The 17564-nt window shown below is 33.0% G+C and overlaps 1 protein-coding gene across 1 annotated transcript in view; it reads right to left on the bottom strand.

Moving 5' to 3' along the window:
- The window catches only part of LOC139484432 (uncharacterized), a 61595-nt gene that overhangs the window by 22137 nt on the left and 21894 nt on the right, over nt 1-17564 (bottom strand). Inside the window, exons 2-5 of the mRNA XM_071268165.1 lie at nt 16795-16853; nt 13329-13406; nt 11127-11316; nt 8115-8417 (exon numbers count right to left, since the gene is read on the bottom strand). Coding sequence (XP_071124266.1) covers nt 8115-8417; nt 11127-11316; nt 13329-13397 — 562 coding nt within the window. The 5' untranslated portion in view covers nt 13398-13406; nt 16795-16853. The remainder of the gene's footprint in view (nt 1-8114; nt 8418-11126; nt 11317-13328; nt 13407-16794; nt 16854-17564) is intronic.

The following is a 17564-nucleotide window of genomic DNA, read 5'->3' as shown; positions in this document are numbered from 1 at the left end:
TCACTTAATTGTAGATCTTAATTTTCTGAACATTATTGCAGTTTACAGTTTATCTCTATCTATAATAGTATTCAAGGTAATAACCAAAAACAGCAAAATCTCCTTAAAATTACTAATTCAGTGGCAGCAACCCAGAAACCAGTTGTCCGATTCATTTGAAAATTTCAGGGCAGATATTTTCACTTGATAAACATTATTACCCCATGCCATATTTGCTCTAAGTGCTTTGGTTTCAGAGTTATAATCCAAAATCTACAATTTACCCCTATGTTCTATTTTAGCCATGGCGGCCATCATGGTTGGTTTGGCGGTCACGTCACACATTTTTAAAACTAGATACCCTAATGATGATTGTGGCCAAGTTTAGTTTAATATGGCAAAATAGTTTCAGAGCATAAGATTTTTGCAAAAGTTAACGACGACGGACGACCACGATGGACGACGACGTCGACGACGACGGACGCCGGACGCAGAGTGATGAGAAAAACTCACTTGGACCTTCGGGCCAGGTGAGCTAAAAACGCTGGATACATAGCCGGATCGTGCAAATGTATGACTATAACATCTTTCTTAAATTAGTTCCACCATTCTTTCTTTTGTAAAAAAATGTTTCAGATATATTGAGAAGAGATATAAGCAACCAGCTTGGATACTTGATCTTGACTAACAGTGCTTTTGTACAAACATGAGTATTGTATATATGTAAGACTTAGATCAACGTCCAGTCTCTTATCGACGTCCAGTCTCTAATCGACGTCCGTTGCTCAAATCGACGTCCAAATCTGACGTCACAATAAAATATCCTTCAAAATCGGCGGCCAATGTTATGCCTATCTAATCGACGTCCTTTTTTTTTGGCTCCTCTAATCGACATCCAATTTCTAGCTACTCTATTCAACATCCGTTTTGGACACATATTACAAAATTGACCAAAACCGACAGTAGCCAAAGCCTTTAGATCTTTAAACAAATTATGTGTGACAGATAGGATTAGACTAAATATGTAAACAGGTTGTGATATCGTTTTTTTTTTTAAATTTAGAGAATACATGAAAATAAGGATATGTGGTATGACATGAATTAAAGTAAACAATTCAAATTAGAAAATTAACGGTCTTATTTATAAAAATAAATCCGAAAAACAAAAATAACAGACATAAATCATCGAAAACCACTGCACTATAGACCCATAAAGAATATAACGGGGTTAAACATGTGTGTGAGCACTCAACCTACAACAGTTGTGTTACAGCACAACATCAAACAATGCAAAATCTTGCGTATCTATTTCACTCCAGGTGTAAAACTCAGCAATTTCAATATATTAGAGTCCACATTATGAAACTCTAAAAACAATTCGCTGTACTTCTTTATTTTGTCTATTGTTGAAGATTGAATGTCGTTTGGTTTGTTTGTTGTTGGTTTTTTTTTTTTTGTCGTTAGGTTGCTTTCTCTTTGACATCCACGTACATGCATGTCATTTATTAACATGAATAGGAATGACGCACTACTATGTAGATCTATTCAATAAACTTTTTATCAAGGTAAACTTTTATATGCATGATACCTATTTCGGGTAGAAAAAATCTTTATGGAAAATATGTATAAATGTTTAATTCCTACAAAACATGTACATGTGTAACATGTATAAGTGTGAATTATTAAGTCCAGTAATTTATCATTTATTCATATTAGAAATCGATTAAAGATGACTACAATTAATTGGGCGTAGATTTGTAAATGCACACCGTCACATCAGACGTCGATTAGACTTATCACATATAATCCTGCTGGCCACGTTATTACCGGTGACCTTAACATTGTTAATAACACTTCTCTACGAAATGTGTTATCGAAAGGTCCCAAATATCGTGAGCCTAAATCCATCAATTGGAAATACAACTTTAAAATTTTGATGGATTCAGTCGAGGATTATGCCAGGCAATGGGCTAAACGCGAGAAGGAAGACGTAGACACTCTTTCCGAATGGATTAAGGCAGTGAGGTCGTTGATACAAATCAGAATTAAGAAACTGAATGGGTCCATCAATAACCATGCTACGTCAATCTTTAAAGACCCAAATGTTGCAAAACACCTATCCGACCTCCATGACAAATATGTTGTTGTCCCTGCAGATAAAGCCCCAAATAACATCGTTTTTGTGTGTAAAAGTCACTACATCAACTGCTTGATAAACGAATTAGGTATTGACAATTCACTTGGTAACTCAACATATACCCTCACGACACTTACCAAAGAGGAAATCCTGGATAATCATAGGTCTGTTCTATGTTCCTTTGGAATTTCAACCAAAGAGGAAGAACTGGATCTTCCATCACTGTATTGGATACCTAAACTACATAAGTGTCCTTACAAACAACGGTATATTGCTGGGTCTTCCAAGTGCTCCACGAAACCTCTTTCTAAATTATTAACATCTATTTTATCAGCAATCAAAGACGGGCTTCAAAGTTATTGTGAAACTGCCTATTCTAGAGGTGGCGTGAATCAGATGTGGATACTTAAAAATTCAAAAGATCTTTTAGAGTACATACAATCTAACTCTCTTTCATCTTGTAACAGTATTAAAACATTTGACTTTTCTACCCTGTACACAAGTATTCCACATTCCAAACTAAAAGACAAATTGAAAGAGTTGATATTACTTTGCTTCATAAAAAAGAATGGACAACGTAGATACAAGTATCTTGTCTTAGGAAGGGATAAATCCTACTTTGTAAAGAATCACTCTGATTCAAACAAAAAATTCTCTGAAACTGATATTATCAAGATGCCTGATTTCTTGATTGACAACATATTTGTTACGTTCGGAGGACGTGTTTTTCAACAGACTGTCGGCATTCCAATGGGAACAAACTGTGCCCCTCTACTCGCCGACTTGTTTCTTTATTATTATGAGGCTGACTTCATGCAGGAACTTCTTAGGAAGAAAGATAAGAAGTTAGCAATATCCTTTAACTCTACTTTCCGCTATATAGATGATGTTCTTTCACTAAACAATTCAAAATTTGGTGACTATGTGGAACGCATCTATCCAATCGAACTAGAGATAAAGGATACTACAGATACAGTTAAGTCGGCTTCATATCTTGACTTACATCTAGAAATTGACAATGAGGGTCGGTTGAAAACAAAACTTTACGACAAAAGAGATGATTTCAGCTTTCCAATTGTGAACTTTCCATTTCTAAGTAGCAACATTCCAGCAGCACCTGCATACGGGGTATATATCTCCCAATTGATACGATATTCCCGTGCTTGCATTTCCTATCATGATTTTCTTGATAGAGGTTTGCTGCTCACAAGGAAGCTATTAAACCAAGAGTTCCAAATGGTGAAGTTGAAATCATCCCTTCGTAAATTTTACGGACGCCATCACGAGTTGGTTGACCGTTATGGAATAACCGTTTCACAAATGATATCGGATATGTTCCTTACGTCGTAACTACAATCCCCTTCCCTTTCATGAATATGACCTACCGAATTAGACTATTTACCGGATTTGTAATCACTTAAGCAACACGACGGGTGCCACATGTGGAGCAGGATCTGCTTACCCTTCTGGAGCACCTGAGATCACCCCTAGTTTTTGGTGGGGTTCGTGTTGTTTATTCTTTAGTTTTCTATGTTGTGTCTTGTATACTATTGTTTTTCTGTTTGTCTTTTTTATTTTTAGCCATGGCGTTGTCAGTTTGTTTTAGATTTATGAGTTTGACTGTCCCTTTGGTATCTTTCGTCCCTCTTTTATCAAAGTATTGGACGTCGATTTGAGCATGTGACGTCAGATTAGGACGTCGATTTGAGAAACAGCCGCCGATTTGAGGAACAGACGTCAATTAGAGGCTGGACGTCGATCTTAGTCTATCATATACATTCCCTTTTATAGACACTGCATTTTTGTACTGTATAAAGAACTACACTGATTCGGAAAACAAATACAAACCAGAAAATATTATCTAAACGCTCATCATTTGATCGACAACATATTTGTTGAATTCGGTAATCCATCAAATACATGAAATAGTCAATACTCAAACGGGTGTTAACTGTGCACCGTTACATGACGAAATTTCCCATCAGTAGCATACTCTCTGCTCTATTGCATTGGTATATCTCAGTGAATGCATTACATTCGTGTATGCTCACACCATACGGACTTCATTTTACGAGTTGCTCTCATTAAACTATTACTGTTCTAACAGATAAGGAGGACAAATTACTGAATTCGGCACTAAAATGGTTTACGGTTTCATAATGAATAGGTTGATCCAGGATTTCCGCTGGTGGTATATTTTTCGCATTTTTCGAAAGAAAAAACAAATAGTGGCAGTTAAAATTCATTAATGTCACAAGAATTTGGCGAAAAAAAAAAATGATTTATCCATGCTATTGTTTATTTTTCACGGATTTTTCGGATTTTATCTGATCAGACAATAGTCGGATCTAACCTTGAACTCATTACGACTTTGGCAGAAAATCAATAATCAGCTGATTGCATTTTATAGCTGTAGACAACATTTGACTTATAAATAAAGATGTTGGTTGTATTTTGTACGAAACTATATGGTTAGTGTAAATGGCTTCACATGTCACATAAAGGATTTCTTTACAACTTTGCACGTGTTTGAAGCAAAGATTAATGTTTCCTCGTTGTTTTTTCTTTAAAGGAGTTAAAGGTCCGGAAAAGAAAACTATTGTTACGACGAAAGCTGTTCAAAAGCAAGAAAAATATTCAAATTCTTAAACGTTTTCATCTGGCTTTGCTGGGGAAAAAATGATTTTAGCGACGCACGTTTTTTATTCATAGTTTTACGTCTCAAATATTTTTTTTTCTTTTAAAGGGGGGCCGGAAATGAAAACATTTGCAAACAATTGTCAGAAAAACCTTTGACTTTAGTTATTTTCCAGCAACTCTTTTGAAAAGTATATGTTAAGTGTTTTGTATATAGATTAAGAAAGACGATCTTTAGAATAATTTGAGACATCACTGGGGTTAACTGATAATTTTTGAGAGAAAAGAAGGAAAATGTTAAAGAATAATATGTGAAAGTTAGTTGTTCATGGATATAAGAAGATGTGGTATGAGTGCCAATGAGACATTGTACTCTCCATAAGAAGATGTGGTTTGGGTGTCAATGAGACAACTTTCCATCCAAGTCACAATGTGTAGAAGTAAACCATTATAGGTTAAAGTATGGTCATCAATATGGAGTCTTGGCCAACACTCAACTGCAAGCTATAAAGGGCCCTAAAATGACTAGTGTAAAACCATTTCAAGAGGAAAATCAACACAATCTATTCAAAGAAAACGAGACACAAAAAACGCTTGTGAACCACATCAGCAAGGTTAACCACTTAACAGCAGGTTCCAGTTAGTTGGCGAAAAATATATTGTTTTGGCGAAAGAGGTGACGAAAAAAAATGAAACCAGGGGAACCCTAGGTTGATCAATATTAATATCGCTTCAGTGATTCGACTTATTGGTGAAATGTTTTCTCGTTTCTAAATGCAATAAAAATGTTGGATCTGCAATGTTGCCAACTGTTTCTTATTTTTGATCTTGACTGATTGTGTATGGGGTTCGTGTATGTATAACAAGAGACGCTTATATTGTTTACTTTTCTGGACAAGACATGTTGGTCTCATTGTGATTACTGCAAGTGTTTAGGTTGATGTTCTGAAGTCGGGAACTACAAATAGGAACTACATGTATTTTGTAGTTTGCAGAATCGTTACTTAGGTACTCGCGTGTACTTTTTTTTTAAATACACCAACAATATTGGAAGCCCCACTGCCTTGTGGGTGACTGTGGAAAGTCAAAGGCTATTGGAGACAACCCAGAAAGAAATCCGGACAGATGCAATTCGTTAGCATAGTAATGCAATCATCTACGGGAAGGACTACCCAGAGAGAAAACCCGGCTCACCAGAGTGGAGGTTGGACGTTGGGCTAACTACCCAACTCTGTAAAAAAGAACTTGTTACAGAAACCAGAAACGCTGAAGAAACCCAAGATTGGTGTACTGCTGAGGAACCAAACATGACACATTTGGGGGAAAGCCGAAAGGAAGCCCAAATGCTGATCGGTTCCATAGTAGCGCCAAAACAGAATATGTATATAGGATGTTGGAATGTTAGAACAATGGCAGACATATCAAAAGCAGCACAAGTAGCGAAGGAAATAAAAGTTATGGTATTGACATACTAGGTATCAGTGAGAGTAGATGGACAGGATCGGTTGAAACCAAGCTTCAAAGTTGAGACACAGTGATTTATGTCGGGGATGATGAACATCAAGTCAAGGGAGTAGCCATAATGATGAACGAAAGAGCTAAGAAATCATTAATGGAATGGACACCAATAAACAAGAGAATGATAAAAGCAAGATTCTATTCAAAGTATAAGAAACTGACAGTTATACAAGCATATGCTCCAACAAATGATGCAAAAGAGGAAGAGAGTTTTACCAACAACTACAAGACAATGTTTCTTCCTGCAATAAGAATGATATGCTTATAGTTATGGGCGACCTGAACGCAAAAGTAGGCAAAGATAATAGCAATATGCAAGAGGTGTTAGGAAAACATGGATGTGGGACAGCTAATGAAAATGGTGAATTTTTATGCAATTTCTGCCAAATCAACGGCTTCATCATAACAGGCTCCTTTTTCCCACATAAGGAAATACATAAAGTAACATGGAAATCCCCTGATGGAAAAACAACAAACCAGATAGATCATATAATGGTACGAGGGGACATGAGGACATCAATATTAGATACAACAGTAATGAGAAGAGCAGATGTGTATACTGACCATTACTTAGTAAGGTCAAAGATCAGGCTAAAACTGGCAAGAAATAAAGGTGACAAGAACAAATGCAAAAGATAGAGATATGACCTAAACAAGCTAAAAAATATGGATGTAAGGAAAAGGTACAACATTGAAGTGAGAAACAGATTCCAAGTACTAGAAGAAGGTAACATAGAAGATTCAGTGTTGAAATATGAAGGTGCAGTAGAGATATACACTGAGACAGCTAAACAGGTATTGGGGAGCAGTAAAAAGATCAGTAAACCATGGATAACCAACAATACATGGAAAATGGTTGACGAAAGAAAAGAAATTAAAAATAAATTAGAAGAAACTAGATCGGAAAGATTAAAAGTGAGACTCAACGAAGAATACAAGCAGAAAAATAAAGGGGTTAAGAAAAGTGCCCCGGAGGATAAAAGGAAGTGGTACAATATGATGACTGAAGATGCAGAAAAAGCAGCAGAAAATTGCAGAAGCAAAGAGCTTTACTCACTAAAATCCTAACAGGTGAAAGAAAGAGGCAACACACAGGAGTAAAAAGTAAAGAAGGAACACTGAAAAGTGAAAGAAATGATATATTGAGTAGATGGGTAGAACATTTTAGTGAAGTTTTAAATAGGCAAGACCCACTTCATCCAATTTCAGAGGAAGATGTAGATATGGCCGAAATTATAATAGACGAGATCGATATAGGAGAATGGACAGAAGCTGAAGTTAAAAGAGCACTGAAGAAGACACAAAATGGGAAGTCAGCAGGAATAGACAGTGTAACACCAGAGCTTATAAAGGCAGACATCGACCTTACAGCAGAGAAAATGGCAGAAATATTTAACAGTCTATGGGAAGAAGAAAATTGGCCAGCAGACTGGAGAAAGGGATTGATTTGTAAGATCTTTAAGAATGGCGATATGACAGATTGTAACAACTGGAGAAGAGTGACACTTTTACCTGTTTTCAGTAAAGTATTCTGCAGAATGCTAATAGAAAGAATAAAAGAAGTAATAGACATTATTCTCTTTTTTTCTTGGTTGTATGCTTTTATTATGGCATGTGCCTCTTATTTGTCTTAATTAGTCAATATAAATACTCCTAAATCACTTGAAGTATAATCAATTGGTGTTTCTCTCATCACACTTAACAAGATGGCAAGCAAAATAAAAAAAATGGATGGGCCTTCAATATTTCGTAATGTACGAACGTAATTTAATCAGGTTTATTGTTTGAATTACAACTGTGCATACCTTTACAAAAGATGTTAAGGATAATTTAAAAAACTCACCGGATAATAGTGAAGCTCCTTTGGGGCAGGTAGCAATATAGCATGAGCAATCTTCCTCCTTTGGTGTGCAGAAACATTGATGCTTTGGTGTATAAAGATATGTGTAGCCTTTTGAATAATCGCAACCACAACTACGATCTTCTTTTGTCGTACCTTCACTGAATATGATTTGGCCTTCCTCGCTACAGGAGGATTTAGCATACGCACATATGCTTAGTTCAGATGAGAAGAATTTGAAAGGTTGATACTGATCATCAGAACAGTTCGTATTCTTTCGACGCCCACTGATTACATACTTTTGACCTGAAAAAGTAAGACGTTATTCCGACTTCTAAATTCCAGAAACACTCAATAATTTACATAAATTAATTTATCTATTTGTAACTTTCGTAAGTTTGGAATAGTTCAAGACTACAAAACAATTTAATTTTTTTTTATCAACACCGAGAAAAAGATTTACTTTCAACCATGAAAATAGTGTTAATTTATAAACCCCTAATTGTTTAATTCTTCAACACCAGTCTATCATAATTTATTTGTCGGAAATGATCTTTAATATTGTAAAAATATTGTAACATCCATTATGATGTATATCTCATTATTATGTACATCTCTGAGTCTGCGCTTAGTATAGATATATCGAGAATATATCACAATGTTGTTTACAACGCAAAAGAAGCACGTCATATTTGAAACTTCAATTTTAATCCATTTAAACGTAATTGATAACATGACAAAGCAGTAGTCATTACAAATCATTCGGTTATTGCCATGACATGTATATAGAAATATTTTAATTTCATGTTTTGTTCACAGAGTTAAGGTTTTGAATGCAGAGAAAAACGTTAAGTATTTTTTTTTTATAAACTTTTGAAAAAAAATATAAAAATTATAATTTTAAATGGTTCGATAGCATAGTGGGAAATGACTGTAATAACGGATCTAGTGAATACTATTGATACGGGTACTTCGTGTGTACACGTATATATACATATAACGTGCTATTGATATTTAACTGGAATATTTTCCAATGTTGGTCACTTCTTGCCAAGCATCAGACTGGACAACCGTAAAATAAAGTTCATTTTCAATTAAATTGTTATTCTAATTTGTGTTTAGTAGGAATTATATATTTTATTTAAGGTGGTACTTAAAACTACAGGGAGATAACTCTGTAAAGCCAGCTAAACGTTTTGATTACGTTGTGTTGTAAATGGAATATTAAGCTTCTCAATCATCAAAATTGGTGTTTGTAAATTTGCTATATAACCAGTGTAATTATTCTGACAGAACGGTTGGTTCAAAATTTTTGAATTTTTTTAAAAAAGATTTAAGGGTCAAAGTAAATACTTTGTCAAAATTTTAGAGAAATTAAACGATCCAAATTAATTTTAGTGAAAGTGTTGGGTACCACCTTAAGAGTTACTAAATCTTTTAGTTATAACGTAAAGTTAGTATATGTACTTTATATACAGTTCAAGTATAATTCTAGAGACGGTCTTTCGAGCATTTGGGTTTGGACAGAGGTTTCCTTCATTTTCCACTTTATTCAAAATGTAGTCTTTTGACTGCAGTTTAAATGGGATTTGACCAAGGTGACTCGTTTTTTGTTGGTTTTTCCTGGCCGGCTGGATCGTTGATGACAGAGAAATATTTTTTAACACAATTTACTAATTATTATATAGTATTCTTTAACAAAACATGTTTAATGAAAGTGAATTTATTTTGCATTGATACCACGTCCACTTGTATTTTATCCATCTGATGAGTTAAACCTTTTTCAACTCATTTTTAATGTTCATTCTTATGTTGTACTGGTATACCCATGTCCCAGCTTGTTGGGGGAAGGATTGGGATCCCTCTAACATGTTTAAACCTGCACCATTATGTATGTATGTGTCTCTCTCAATTCAAGAGACTGTTAATCAGTGGTTGTCGTTTGTTTATGTGTAACATATTAATTTTTCGTTCATTTTTGTTTTTGTTTAACATTGTCATTTCGGGGCCTTTTATAGCTAACTATGCGGTATGGGCTTTGCCCATTGTTGAAGGCCATACGGTGACCTATAGTAATTGTTGTTAATTTCTATGTCATTTTAGTTTATTGTGGAGAATTGTCTAATTGACAATCATACCACATCTTTTTTTCTTTTATATCTATGTGTATTGTGTTTATTAATTATATTTATAATAATGAAATGTAGGTATTGCTGGGATATCGGCTATATATAGAGTATTTAGTATTCATTGAGATGCCTAAAAATAGTAGTTAGTAAAGTTGATACAATAATTTTCTTCGGTACTAAATGCATCATTACCAATTAATAATGAATTGATAGTTATATTGACATTAAATACACTGATTTCGTTTAACCAAAGGTGTTGAAACATTAATACAATATACTGAATACATAATGTAGTGTTCGACATTTTCATTGATACAACCACATGGGCAATTGGTGTTTTGTATCAAATTTGCCTTGCACAAGTCAGAATGCAGAACTCTACATCTGTTAAATAGCCTAGTGTGGAAAACAGAATGCACACCAATGTTGGCCCTTCAATATAAATACAGGTATAACAGTTTGCTCTTTTACACCTGGTTATTTTTATGGTATAGGAGAGTCGTTATATTCAGAAAGTGGAAACAACACTTGATATAATGCATCGGTTTGAAGGTCTTTGATGGATTTCAGAAAAGCCGAATATGTAAACGTGGGAAGATATGAAAACAATACGATTTTAATAGATATAAATGCATAACCTCTATTCTTTTTTAATATAAACATGTCTTATGTGCGACCGATTGCCGAATTCCAGTTATTCAAATGGCCTTTAAAGCAAATGCGGGTAACTTTTCTGGATTGATTTTGCTAGTATATATTATGACATATTTTATGTTTATAGATATGTACAACAGCTTTAACTATGCAAGGTTGTTTTTATCCGGAGGATTTTTCACTTGTTGCTGTTTGTTATATATATTTTTTTTGGTGACAAGAAACTTCTTACCTGGTCTTACGAAATCAGATGTAAAAGAACACGATTCTGTAAATGTTCTTTTCTGCAGATCTAGCATACATGAATAATTTTCCTCTGTAGAATTACATACACATTTTGCTCTTATTTTTCGTTGTGATCTATCTGGACATTTTAAATTGTAACTATCAGTACCAGTTGATGCCAACATAATTGTCATAGCCTGTAATATATTATACTATACATAAGACATACCAAATTGTTTTTATGCTTGATATTTTAGTTTTTCTTGCCATGATTATCTACTCGACTTGAAGTATTCGTTGTTGTTTGTTAAGCAATGTTATACATGCACTCTTGTTATTGTTTGTTGCTGACTCAGTAACACAAGTTCTATAACAACACGAAAGAAAATTCATATAAATTATATAGTAATTCTTGTCATTTTTAATATTACATTTCATCAATGAATTCAGAAATGATTGCGTGTATTTGTTATTGCTGTTTTTTTTTTTTCATTTTGGACATCAATGAGATGTTGAGAAAAATTCTGCTTAATTCATATAAAAAAAATATGAACTTCACTTAACCAATCTCACTCTTAACAATTGGTTGCAATTGATTTCAAGCATTGCTTGAATTATTTTGAATTTTAAAATATCGAACTATCGTACTAAAATAAAATAACTGCTACACAATGTATGTACCAAAAACAATTCTAGAATCAATATGTATGTATGCAGCAAATATTGAATAATATCTTCGCTTTTCTTATCAATGTAAAACAATCAATTTCTAAATGACTATCACAATATGTTTTAATTCCAAATAGTGCATGAAATTAAAGAACTCTTCTTTTAAATATGCAGATAATTATACACACATTGCCTACTGCCTGTCGTATACAAATTAAATTATGTAGGTTTGTTAAAAATAAAACTTTTAATCGAAATATTGTATTGTTATTTTTTTTAACGACCTCAATTCGTAATAATCGTTTAAGAAACATATTTAATTTTCAAATTCTATTTGTTTAATTATATTTTCTAGAGCTATTTGAATCGAATTACTCATCAGTTTTCAAATCTAAAGAGCTGTTGTTACTTTTGGGGCTGGAATGTTGCTTTGCAACAGTAGAGTTATCGTCAGTATGGCTTTGAAAGCAAAAAATGTCAAGGCACTCAGATTTCTGCCATAAGTTATAAGTCTGAGGCGGGTCAATTATGAATTAAAACAATAAAACAAAGTATGTGTGTTAATTCAGTAAACTCTTTATCTGCATATGCTATCAAATGTTGGTACATACAACCTCATATCGGGGCCTTTTATAGCTGACTATGCGGCATTGGACTGTTCATTGTTGAAGGCCGTACGGTGACCTACAGTTGTTAATGTCTGTGTCATTTTGGTCTCTTGTGGACAGTTGTTTTATTGGCAATCATACCACATCTTCTTTTTTATAATTAAGAGCATATTTTGATTTAGTATTTGTATCACATTTGATTTCGTATGCAATATGCCAGAAATGTGTAGCTATAAGTGTTACTCCCTCGACCTATAAGTTTTAGTTTCAATTTTATGTCTTCCATCTTTTTACCCGTTTGTAATAAAGAAGAAAATTATTTGAAAAAAAACACGTAAAGTTATAATTTTACCAATGTAAATTATCCAATACGAAAAGTTTTAGAATGTGTTGAAAATATCAATAATTGTAAGGCGTTGTACGATTATTACATCTATACGTCCCATAGAGCTAAACATTTTAGTCTGAACTGTACATCAATGACATGCATAGTTAATGAAAGTATTAATGAACTTCTGTCAAAATAAAGCATTTGCTTTCAATCAAAAGGAATCAGCATTGTTAAGACCTTTAGAAAGAGTAAAAAATGTAAATCAATGTCTTTCAATCTTAAGAAGGAATTCAGCAGATATTTCGATATGAACAAGTATAATATAAAAAAGTTAAATGTCAGGAAACAATGAATATGTCGTCCGGTATATAACATAATACCTTTTATTCAGTTTCAGAATAATATAATATATTGGTGTATAACATTCATGAATGATACAATTAGTTCCCTGATGAGTAAAGCATACTAAAATCAAAGTTCGGGAAATTTTAGTTTTGCGCATTAAAGCATTGCATTATTAGAATTAAAAGGTTGACTAACTTTTACACAGCCATTAAAATGAAAAAGTGTGTACCTTGTGATTATGTTTAATGATTCTTACCATCATAATACAAATATCAAGTGTCGTGATTTTCTTGTACATTTTTCCTTTTGATTCGTATTCCTGCATACCAACCTACTAATTAAATAGAAGAGGGTATTTTAACAAATGAACATGGTGATTTAATTGTATGAGTTACTTGTTTACTTTCTACCAAAGACATATAAAAATCATTAGCCGTTTTTCTTTTTTTTTTATTAAATTGTTACGGGGTCTTTTTCAGAGTCATTTGTAGACGAAACTCGCACGGTCTGTATCATATTTAACCTGAATTATATGATGAACTTATGAACATATCCCTGTTCTTTGCTATTGAATTACTTTAATGGAAAGATGTATCCATCTACCCAATTTAGATAATATGATAGCATCTAGTTCATAATGTCTAGTTAAGTATTTCCAATTGTGAACTTTCCATTTCTAATAAGCAACATTTTAGCAACAGCTGCATATGGGGTATATATCTCTTAATTGATCCAATATTCCCGTGCTTGTATATCCTATCATGATTTTCTTGATAGAGGGTTGCTGCTAACAAGGAAGCTTTTCAACCAAGAGTTCCAAATGGTGAACTTAAAATCATCCTTTCGTAAATTTTACGGACGCCTTCACGAGATGGTTGACCGTTATGGAATAACCGTTTCACAGATGATATCGGATATGTTCCTTACGTCGTAACTACAATCTCCTTCCCTTTCATGAATGTGACCTACCGAATAAGACTATTTACCGGATTTGTTATAACATGAGCAACAAGACGGGTGCCACATGTGGAACAGGATCTGCCCTTCCGGAGCAACTGAGAGCATCCCTAGTTTTTAGTGGGATTCGTGTTGCCTATTCTCGTGTTTTCTATGTTGTGTCATGTGTATTTTTGGTTGTCTGTTTGTCTTTTTTTTAACCATGGAGTTGTCAGTTTATTTTCGATTTATGACTTTTACTGTCCTTCTGGTGTCCTTCGATCCTCTTTTGTAAGTCTTCTGAATAACAATACTATGAAGTTTCATTCAAAGAATAATACATGCTTGTTTCGTATAATTTACAAAACCATTTTCCTTCAAGATCTAAACAAGCAAACCCTTGTGCGCCCACTTAAAACTTCACCATATAGTTTATTTATCGTTATATAGGATTTACTTCAATACGTTACATTAAGATACTAACCAATAGAATCAAAGGTGCACACAATTTCCTTGCAAACTTTCTTCAGTCAGAAACAATTCAAGATTCACAAGTGTACATATCGTTTATGAAATATTGGAATATGCAATTTACATAATGTAATATTTCGATTAACCGGTCAAAATTACCTTTAACATTTGACTGTACTGCTGGTTTTTGTTATTTTCAAACAGTCTTAATTATCACACGTATATATCATATCTAGCAGAACAGATAAAGAAACGTAGTGTACATATATTCTCATCTGAATTGAACAAACTAGTTTAACATTGGGAATAGTGTACATATATTAATTTTTCAATTGTTCCGAATAATAACTTCTAATGACATAGAATGGCTTATTTATTTTTGTTTCTTCGCTAATGCATTACAAATATATATATGAGACATTCTTGTCATGATCAATTAATTAAAATCTCTTAAGAGAACCTCATTTACGTAATATATGTACGTTTTAGTTTTCCTGAAAATTTGGCTTTAATCGAATTTCATAAAAATTTAAAACCATATATAAAACGGATGTCCGTACTAATTTATACGTATATATTATATTGTTAATTGTTCTGTAAATCCTGTTTCCTGCTTTTGTAGTCATGTGTTATCATAGTTACATTCAGATCTCATGTGATTGCAAATAGTGAAAGTGATTGCTTTGAAGAAATGAAGATAAATCTGTCACTTATACCTCTTTTACTTGTTCATCGTTGCTACAGTGTATCGAGTGATGAAAAATGCGTCAGAACATTAAAGTAAGCATTGATGAGTTAATTTTAATTGTTGGACATGTTTGAGCTTTATCAAATTTATTAATTGAGATGCATCCAATGTTTTGGGCACTATGTACTTATCTTGTTTACACAAGAAACAGTTGCAAGGAGAGTTTATAATTAAAATCAAACCAAAAAAAATAAATGTGTGAAAATGTTGAGACTTATTTGGTAGGGAAAAGGAAAGTACATGGAACTGAATGACCAATGTCAATTAAACGAAAGACGAATGGTACCAAAACATGTCAAACTGACATTCAATCTCATAAGTCGATAATAAACTAACAAGCCAGTAGAATACAAACAAATGACATACAATAGTATACAAAACTCAACATACAAAAATTAAGAGTGAGCAACACGAACCCACCAACAAAAAAACTGTATGATATCAAGAACTACATGTATAGATGTGCTGCGTCAAATGCTTCACTTGTCGTGATACTCTTTTAAAATACGTTGATAAGTTACATCAATTTTTATCTAAAAATCACAACATAGCGGATTTGTAATTGACTCCTATCTGACATCACGAAATTAACAAAGCATCGTAAACAAACTTTACCGACTGAAAGTTTAAGGTTATTCTTTACAAAAAAAGGATGAGACTGCTTTTGTTCTTGGTAATTTTTTGAAATGATTTTGGTGTTTGGTATTTTTGTATGTGTATTTCTTTGTTTGTTTTTGTGCTTTTTTCTTGAAAGGAGACGGAAATCTTCAAATTGATGATATATAAAGAAAAACAATAAATCATAGGTACATAAGACAATGGAAGGTATTGATCAAAATATAATTTTATTTAATTACCTTCCATAATCATGGGAGTTAGTACTTGATACAGACGCAAACACAGTTCAAATAATGACATTGATTATATATATAAAGGTATTCCAATCCATCTAAAACCGTAGTAAGATTTCTAAAACATTGTTATATTTTCGGTTAAAGTAATGGTTTTAAATCACACCAGTAAATAAAAGTTAATATATATGTTGCTATTCTGGTCCAAATTCATGTTTGTACAGTTTTGTACCTGTTTTTTTTTATATATATATATTTCACAAGGTGATTATAATTTAAGCCGTTAGTCTTCACTTTTTAATTGTTCCGCATATTTTCGTGTTGGGGTCTCGTATAACTACTTTTACACTATGTTTTTTGTTATTGGAAGTCGTACGGTAACTCATAAATTAAGAATGGAAATGGAGAATGTGTTTTAGAGACAACAACACGACCAAAGAACATAAAACAGCCGAAGGCCATCGATGGGTATTCAACAGCTTATAGTTGTTTGAATCAACGTCATTTCAACTTCGATGACAGGTTGTCTCTTGCACAATCATACGAAATGTTCTTATTCCATATATATCGTTATGCAATTAACAAAACTTGTTTTAAAACGAAACATGTAGGTGGACTGTACCATGTTTAAAAGAGACAAAAGTTAGTTGTCATCTCTTTTTGTAATAACTGATATCAATGGTTATTCAAGATGCTAATTCATTCTTAACACTAACTTTATGAATATCATTCACTTTATGTGTTCTTCTAGAAACGGCAAGGATGAATTGCATTGCTGTGATAATAGAGAAGAAAAAAATGGTGTTTGTATTGGTGAGGTTTACTCGAAAAATAAATCGTTTAATATTTATTTTCATAAACGTTTATTCTAGATCATCATATAGTATTATATTTGATATTTATGAATAATATTTTTTGTAAGAGGTGGTAATTAGTATACATGCTTTGATTTCATTTGCAAGACATCGTTTTTTTTTATTTGGGTTGTTCTCTCTCTCTCTCTCTCTCTCTCTCTCTCATTTTGGAGTTTGTGTAACTCATGAGTGTTTGCTACCTTGGTTTGGCTTGTTAGATTTGAAAACCAGTAAACTACTGTTGCCTAAATTTGATTGTTCATATTTAATGACCATGACATATGAATTTATGTTTATACTTATCAGATCACATATACCAATATATAACGTTTCGTTTTGTGAAGTATGAATGTGAAAACACCATTTAGCAGAAATAAAAGTGTACGAGATCCAGGGCGCAAATGCATAAAAACAACAACATTTACTATACAATAAATGAACAGTTTGCATACATAATTATAGAAATAGGAAAATGTGGTACTATTGTAAATGAGACAACAACTCTCCATCAGAGATCAAATGACACATAGTATAACAATTATATATGTACCCAGTAACAAAGAACAAAACACATATCGCATTGTAAGCTTTAAAATACCCCGGAATGACAAATGTAAAACATGCCCGTTTTC

The sequence above is a fragment of the Mytilus edulis genome, chromosome 8 (assembly GCF_963676685.1).
Source record: "Mytilus edulis chromosome 8, xbMytEdul2.2, whole genome shotgun sequence".
Lineage (NCBI taxonomy): Eukaryota > Metazoa > Mollusca > Bivalvia > Mytilida > Mytilidae > Mytilus > Mytilus edulis.
This window is presented reverse-complemented; position numbering and strand designations above follow the sequence as displayed.